Source organism: Triticum aestivum, chromosome 5D, assembly GCF_018294505.1.
Source record: "Triticum aestivum cultivar Chinese Spring chromosome 5D, IWGSC CS RefSeq v2.1, whole genome shotgun sequence".
Lineage (NCBI taxonomy): Eukaryota > Viridiplantae > Streptophyta > Magnoliopsida > Poales > Poaceae > Triticum > Triticum aestivum.
In genome coordinates this window covers 459429780-459438566 of record NC_057808.1, presented here as the reverse complement: position 1 = coordinate 459438566, position 8787 = coordinate 459429780, and the positions used below count along the sequence as shown (strand labels likewise).

At 52.4% G+C, this 8787-nt stretch overlaps 1 protein-coding gene across 1 annotated transcript; it reads right to left on the bottom strand.

Moving 5' to 3' along the window:
* Positions 1 to 1223: 1223 nt before the first annotated feature.
* LOC123125511 (F-box/LRR-repeat protein At3g48880) lies at positions 1224 to 2555 on the bottom strand. The gene has a single exon (XM_044545989.1). The coding sequence runs from the start codon at positions 2406 to 2408 to the stop codon at positions 1530 to 1532; it is 879 nt and encodes a 292-aa protein (XP_044401924.1). The 5' UTR covers positions 2409 to 2555; the 3' UTR covers positions 1224 to 1529.
* Between the last annotated feature and the right edge of the window lie 6232 nt (positions 2556 to 8787).

Genomic DNA, 8787 nt, shown 5'->3' with positions numbered 1-8787 from the left:
GTCCGGCGTTGTCGGGGACGCGTGCCACCGCAGCGCCATTCCCAGGCTGGCGCCGGCGAGGAGACACGGGAGGTTGCTGACGTCCTCCCTGCCTCCCAGGCCGTTGCTCGTCACAGCGAGGAGACGCGGGAGGTGGGGCGAGATGCACGAGCGCGGCGGCGAGACTCCCCCGAGCGAGCAGCGGAGGCGACGCGGGACTCCGGCAGCAACGACGGGGGCAACACGGCGGCGGGAGCTCCTCCTCCAGTCCCGATGAGCACGGCTAGAGCCCGGCGGTAGAGCCAGGGAGCGCGGCGACGGCGGTGGCTGACTGTGCGGCGACCGAAGGCGCCATTTCCGGCTGCCCTGGCGGCCTTGGCCCGCACGCCGGCGAGTTCGAGCACGCCGCCTGCGTAGGTCGCTGCTGCTGCTGGCCCTCTGTCGTGGATGACACTTTTTTTTAAATGACCTTATCCTCTTAGGACTTTTTACACTTTAGTCTATGCTATTCTATCTATTTGTGATCTGTTATGTCGTGCCACATCACTCTATCTAGTGGGACCCATATGTCATAATCGTGCTCAAAACGGCCTAAACCGCCGACTAGTGTTTTTTGCAAAAAATTAGGCTCAGAATTAGTGGTTTTTGGCACAAAACCGTAAAAGTGTGGTTTCTGCAACCCTAACCTTCAATGTCGATGTTTTCTGCAATTCACTCACATAGATCATATGAGCAAGGCTACTTGTTTGGTTTATTTGCCTAGCCTCCGCTAAACCACGTTCACAACGGCAGTTACTTGCTTAATAGGCTTGTGATCAATTCTTGCCGACGGAGGCGAGCCAAATCGGCTCTCCTGTCCGGGCATGGATTTTCTAGCCCATGCAGGCTAGTTTGCTAGGCAAAGCTAGCCTTTTTCTACTATCCAAACAGCCATCCTGGCTGGGCGAGGCTAGAGTTTGGCTTGCTTAAGATCCAAACGTACCCTTAGTCGTGATGTGGTGCCAGATCTAGAATTTGATGGCATGTCCGGGGTGTTGCTCCGGTTCTGATCCGTTCATCGGCAATGGCTTCATTTTTGGTGAGCCACCTTGGAGGTCCGCAAAGATGCATATCAATGATGGAGCCGCGTCGAGCTCGGGTGAGGAGTTGACCGTTATTCTTACCTTGGGTGGCTGCTGCGGTGGTGCCGGAGGCAGATAACGGGCGTTGGTGTCAAGCTCAGAGATGTTCTGCTATCTTTTCAGTTTTGTCATGTCGGTCCTTGCGTGACTTGTACTTTATTATTTATGATATGAATAATACACGTATTATCGTGAACGAAAAACAAATGTACACACGTAAATTCCTTCCTAAACGAAGACCCATCGCTCACGACAATCAACACACACAAATGACCGCAATCGAATACGTCATTATTCTCTTCAAATAAAACAGCAAGTGCCGGCAAAAAAAAGCAGCAAGTGTTTCAAAGACGCATCAAGTTTTGTGCTACGCGTACACGGCGGGTACACCAAGATGAGACTACATCAATCAGGCCTTGAAAGAGGAGATCACATGACGTCGACGTAGGAAGAGCCGCAGAACTCGTCGTCGGCCATCATCTCGTCGTCAAGCACGTCGACGAACCTGGACCCTCCGATCTCGAACCGCTCGATCCTGGCGCCTCGTCGGACCACCTCCTCGTCCTTCTCGTTGAACCCGACACAGTTCCTGGCGCTGAATTCCTGGAGCTGACTGCAGCCGGCGAGAATGGCGAGCAGCTCCTGCTTGGGCAGGTAGGACGAGTCGAGGCACAGCGACCGGAGCCTGGGCAGCGAGGCCGCCATGGCCGCGGCGTCCTCCGGCTTGATGGCCCCGGAGGTCTTGAGGCCGGAGAGGTCCGGGCAGTGCAGCGCGAGCTGCGCGGCGACGGCCGGGAAGGACGACGGCTTGGACTCGAGCTCGAGGCGCTGGAGGAGGGGCCACCGCGGGACGAGCTCCGGCAGGCGCGCCTCGTCGGCGGCGGAGAGCAGCGGCGGGAGCGCGAGCCGGCGCAGCCTCGGGCAGCAGGCGGCGACGCGGTCGAGCTCGGCCGCCGGCGAGGAGAGGAGCGGCGGGAGCGCGAGGTCGGACACGGAACCCGCCGCGCGGGCGAGGCAGAGCGTGAGGAACCCGGCGAAGGCGAAGCGAGCGACGCCGTAGCGGCGCGCGAAGGCGGCGGCGAGGGGGCCCCAGGGCATGAAGCGCGCGACGTGGTCGTGGCGCAGATCGAGAGCGCGCCACAGGGACGGGTCCGCCGCGGCGCGGCGCCAGCCGCGGCACACGAGCGGCGCCGCGGCGGCCGCGTCCTCCAGCGCCAGCCTGCGGAAGACGTGCACCAGGCAGTCCGTCTCCATCTCGCCCCACGCCGGCGGCGCGCTCCTGATGCCACCGTCCCGCGTGGCGTCCATGGCCGGCCGAGCTCTTGCGTTTTCCTGCCTGGCCGGAGACGGCGGGTTTGGTTTGGTGCGGTGTGAGCGAATGAGATTGATGGCTCGGGCGGTGTTTAAGTCGTGCAATCAGGCCTGAGCTGAGCTGAGCTGAGATTTGGGATTGATGGAAAGAGGAGGTCTTTTATAAAGGGAGTGTGAGAGCTTCCGTTCCGCCAGCGTGTTTGGTTCCACTTGCAGAGGTTAGCTAGCGCACGTGCTACGCGACAAGCTTTACTACCCCTTTTCCTGATTTTTTGCTTAACCATGGTCCATGGTCGTTGAACGCGCCTTCGGCTGCGGCTGCGGCGAGGAACAAGCAACGAAGGCACGACCTACCCCGTAGCTCTAGCACTAGTGTCAAGTAAAAAAAAGTAAGGGTGGAACAGTAAAAAAATGTGGGGGAACATATATCATGCGCGCCAAAATACTTTTACGAATGCTGAAAGAATTAAAAAAAAAATCAGATTTGCTATTTCTCAGGTGCCTGAAATTCCTTCTCGAGTCAATCACTTTTTCCCTTCTTCCTTCCTTCTTCTTCTTCCTTCCCTCTTGGCCAGACCTCGCCAGAGAATAACTAGCCCCAATATCTATCTTAAAGTGAAGTAACAGCCCCATTATCAATCTTGGAGGTGGGGGTGGTTGCAGATGATCGCCGAAGTTCTCCATTGGTGCGGTGGGGCTTAGATGGATGGCCGGGGCGGCGGCCAGCAACGGTGGTGGGGGGAGGTGGAGTCCAAATTTTGACATTTGTAGAGCACCGACTTCGTCTTTTTTTTTTACGAAGTGCAACCATTCCTTTTTGCATGGAAATTGTCAAGAACACATCAAACACTAAGGGCCTCTTTGATTCAAAGGATTTTTATAGGATATATGAAGGATTAAAATAATTAGAAAATTGTCCTAAGGAATGCAATCTTTTTTTGTGAAAAGATCATATCTATTATGAAGATTCATCGGAAGTACAAAACACCTCAAACATAATAAAAATTACATCGAGGTCCATAGACCACCGAACGACCATTGCCGCTGTTGTTGCCGCTTCCATATCAGAGCCGGCTTGACCTTGTCGATGATAGCTGGGAAGTCTTCGTGAATGTGCCCCTAAGGACCAGCGTCCCGGAGCCGCAGTCGTTGCCGTTGAATCCTTGAATCGATCTGAAGAATTTGACACCAAATATCGCTGTTGCGTACGCACGACTAGAAACCCTAACCTCGTCGCCCCGAGCAGGTGACAGGAATCTACGCGGGAGCTTCGTCTAATCCGTCCCAGCGAATAAACTTGAGGAGGATCGGAGCCCGGAAGATTGACTCGAAGAAGAGGCGCCACCATCCGTCCAAATGCCGCCTTGTGAGAACTAAAACCCTACCTATCTACTAGCCAGAGACAAGGCACCAAAAATTCCCTCCCCGCCACCGGCCACCGGAGCGGCAAACAGAGGGGAGGCGAATTCACGGGCTCGCCACTGAAGATCGAGGGGAGGAAGGCTTTCCCTGCTCACCTTGCGAGAGGGGAAAGAAAAGGAATGCAATCTTATGAATCAAACAAACCATGTATATTTTTTCCCAAAGATTAGGATTATTTAATATTCCCTTAAAGAGCTCCCTTTTATATCAAAAGAGGCCAATTTTTTTTTTTTTGAAATCGATCAGAGTGCCCTTAGTCGGTAAGCTCTACTAATGCCTCTCTCATTTTTGTACACACACGCAGGACGAACACATTTAGTCATCGCGTAACAAGCGCGATAAGCAACACGAACCAATCAGGGACGAACACATTTAATCGTGTCCACCCATTGGCAACATTCGTTCCATACGACAAGGCCTTTGGACGAGCAATCAACCAGCTACTACCATCGCAAAAGTCTCCGGAAGAGACAATAGTACTCCACTACTATAGACTGGATTCTAGAACGGGTCACTTTTGAGTTAGAGCCTTTTTGGCTTGGAACTTAAACTTGTCTCTACTGCCTTTTTGCGTCATCTGTCAAGTGTCAACACGTAGCATTCTTTCATTTTCGTCCCTCCCGCTTCAGCGGGGGAGCACTGTTTCTTCGTCCTACCGGCGAACAAGCCTTCAACCGAGCTGCAAGTTTCAAACACTCGACCTAACGCTTGGTTGGTGTATGTATAGTGGCATACGTTCCACTTGGCCCGGGACCTTCCTTGTAATCTCGTGGTTAGAGCAGAAAACAATTAGGGGAGTTGCAAGCTTTCAACGGTCAAAATTTGGTTGGTATATACTGTATGTAGCTGCAGTCGTTGGCCAAGTAAGTTTTAACTTCTTCCTTTTAGGGGGAAGACACTTGGACGACTCAAATGAGATAGCTTCGAATCATCACGGCATTCCTTTCCTTTTCTTTTCTTTTGAAAGATCCAACAAATTACTGGCTTGATTTAGATTTAGCAACCAAAGAACAACATGGGGTGAATCCGAAGATCAAAGAAAATAAAAAGGAAACAACATTGCTATTCGCTGTTGATCAGCAGTACACTCTCATGGGTCATGGCGGATCGCCATCCACACGCGACAACACAACGTAGCTCCGACTCCGATGACTAATCTCGTTGGACCTTCCTTGTAATCTCGTGGTTAGAGTAGAAACCAATTAGGGGAGTTGCAGGCTTTCGACGGTCAAAATTTGGTTGCTATCACTACACAAGATGAGCCTGGGTTTGGTGAATGGAAGTTGTCCTTAGGTGTAATAGGATTCCCAGTTACTGCCCGCGATCGTATAATAAGGTGCACTGCCCCGTCGATTGTTGGAACGACGCGAGCCGGGTGAGCCTCCATTCCTCCACAAAGGCCTTTGGTGGTCTTATTGGCGCATACCATAGTGGGGTCTTCGACTGGGATGTGGTATATATGTAGCTGTAGTCGGTTGGCCAAGTGATTTTTAACTTCTTCCTTTTAGGGGAAATGACACTTGGACGACTCAAATGAGATAGCTTTGAATCGTCACGAAATTTATTGGTATGTATGCACACAGTCTAATCAAAATTGGGGGAGTTGGAAGCTTTCAACGGTCAAAATTTGGTTGGAGTATGTATGTAGCGGTGGTCGGTGGCCAAGTAGGTTTTAACTTGTTCCGTTTAGGGGAAAGACATTTGGACGACTCAAATGAGATACAGTAGCTTTGAATGGTCGCGAAATTTATTGGTTTGTATGCACACAATCTAATCAAAGACACGGGTAAAGAAGAAACATAGAGAGAGCCGTTTCCCTTTGCCAAAGTCATTGCTGCTTGACCAAATGGGCAATGTGCTTGAAGCTAAACATCTAGTGGAACACGAGAATGTCCTGGAAGATCAAAGTTAGCATTTGGTGAGAACGACGCTCCATGGCCCTCGTCCAATAATTGCCACTCCAGCAAACCGAACACACTCCATGCTCCTGCATGCCGTGTCACCACAAAAATCAGATGATCACCACCTGCCTAGCCCGCTGCCCATGGTTCCTCGTGAGCACGTAATGTGCACATGGTCCCGTCAAACTTGTCCAGCGACAATGCACATCTGTTCCACGAGACGTTTGACAAACAATAATTTTTTTTCTTCACTACTAGTACTACAGTACTCCAGTACTAATTGATTGATTCACCGGCAATAAATAAATAAATATATATAGGGAAAATCCATCCTACCACCTGGGATAGTTACCCCAGATGTCCTATATAACTAATGCAGCCCACTTAGTCCTTGTGATCTGGTAATGCAGCCCACTATTGCTTTCCATTGCTTTCATCCCTTTGTTAATCAGTGTTAGGGCATCTCCAACGGCAACCTGCAAAAAAACTCTCGCATCCGTTCGCGGACAGGGGGATCAGTTCTGCGGACACGGATACGGGAGGTAGCCATCCAATGTCAGCCGCATACATTTTCACAATAACTCAAACCAACCGGACGAAATTCGTGCAAACAAGTGCGGATTCATGCGAACTCGACCGGATTTCATACAAACATGACGGATTTCGTATAAACATGACGGATTTCAGTACATTTACATCAACGGTGCTAGTCCGGCTCTGAAGGTATGATTAGTACCTAATCTAAATCGCCGCCTGCGGATCCCTTTGTCTTCCTCATGTCCGGCAGCCCGATGACCAGACTGTTCGGACCCCCGGAGGTATATGCTTCAGCTCAAAGGACGGCTCGCTTCCCCGCCACTCATCGGAGTGGAACCCCCGGCTGATGCTTCAGCGGGAGGGGAAGGCGGCGCCTCCGCTTCCGCGAAGCCCATGTGGGATTGACGGAGGTCCTCGAAAGAGAAGAACAGGGCAAGACACCGGCTGTGTACGCCGGTGTCGCCTAGGTGCTGGCCTTCGTGGGACAAGCGACGACGGACTCCCTTGTTCTACTTCTTCTCGGTGATGGCGGTGGACGTGGAGGCGCCGGCCACCGACTCGTCGCTCTCCGCGCACCCGGCTTCTGCCTACGCCTGCATGGCACGGTCGCAGGCACGGGAGGCGCGATCGCAGGCACGAGAGGCGTCGTTGCAGGCACGGGAGGCATGGCCGCAGACGCGGGAGGCGTGGTCGTTGACGGCAGCGATGACGCCCGTGCCGCCGTGCTCCCCGTCGTTCCGGCATCGAGTAACTGGCCACTCCTCATCGAGTGTGCCTGGAGCGGCGAGTTACTGAACCATGCGGTGTTGGAAATATGTCCTAGAGGCAATAATAAAATGGTTATTATTATATTTCCTTGTTCATGATAATTGTCTATTGTTCATGCTTTAATTGTGTTATCCGGAAATCGTAATACATGTGTGAATACATAGACCATAACATGTCCCTAGTGAGCCTCTAGTTGACTAGCTCGTTGATCAATAGATGGTTACGGTTTCCTGACCATGGACATTGGATGTCATTGATAACGGGATCACATCATTAGGAGAATGATGTGATGGACAAGACCCAATCCTAAGCATAGCACTAGGTCGTGTAGTTCGTTTGCTAAAGCTTTTGTAATGTCAAGTATCATTTCCTTAGACCATGAGATCGTGCAACTCCCGGATACCGCAGGAATGCTTTGGGTGTACCAAACGTCACAACGTAACTGGGTGGCTATAAAGGTGCACTACAGGTATCTCCGAAAGTGTCTGTTGGGTTGGCTCGGATCGAGACTGGGATTTGTCACTCCGTATGACGGAGAGGTATCTCTGGGCCCACTCGGTATTGCATCATCATAATGAGCTCAGTATGACTAAGTAGTTAGTCACGGGATCATGCATTACGGAACGAGTAAAGTGACTTGCCGGTACCGAGATTGAACGAGGTATTGGGATACCGACGATCGAATCTCGGGCAAGTAAAGTACCGATTGACAAAGGAAATTGTATACGGGATTGCTTGAATCCTCGACATCGTGGTTCATCCGATGAGATCATCGTGGAACATGTGGGAGCCAACATGGGTATCTAGATCCCGCTGTTGGTTATTGGCTAGAGAGGTGTCTCGGTCATGTCTGCATGCTTCCCGAACCCGTAGGGTCTACACACTTAAGGTTCGATGACGCTAGGGTTATAAGGAAGGTTTGTATGTGATTACCGAATGTTGTTCGGAGTCCCGGATGAGATCCCGGACGTCACGAGGAGTTCCGGAATGGTCCGGAGGTAAAGATTTATATATGGGAAGTCACCATACGGTCACCGGAAATATTCGGGGGTATACCGGTATTGTACCGGGACCACCGGAGGGGTTCCGGGGGTCCACCGGGAGGGTCCACCTGCCCCGGAGGGCCTTATGGGCTGTAGGTGGAAGGGAACCAGCCCTTAGTGGGCTGGGCGCCAACCCCCCTAGGGCCCATGCGCCTAGGGTTTGGGGGGAACCCTAAAGGGGGGGCGCCCCCCTTGCTTGGGGGGCAAGCTCCCTCCCCCCTTGGCCGCCCCCCTCCAGATCTCATCTAGAGGGGCCGGCCCCCTTCCCCCTTCTCCCTATAAATAGAGGGGTGAGGGGAGGGCTGCAGCACCACATCCAAGGCGCAGCCCCTCCCCTCCCCAACACCTCTCCTCCTCCGCGTGTGCTTGGTGAAGCCCTGCCGGAGAACTGTCACTCCACCACCACCATGCCGTCGTGCTGCTATTGGAGCATTCTTCCTCAACTTCTCCCTCCTCCTTGCTGGATCAAGGCGTGGGAGACGTCACCGCTCCGTACGTGTGTTGAACGCGGAGGTGCCGTCCGTTCGGCGCTTGGATCATCAGTGATTTGGATCACGACGAGTACAACTCCATCAACCCCGTCCTCTTGAACGCTTCCGCTCGCGATCTACAAGGGTATGTAGATGCACTCCTCCCCTCTCGTTGCTAGTAAACTCCATAGATTGATCTTGGTGATGCGTAGAAAATTTTAATTTCTGCTACGAT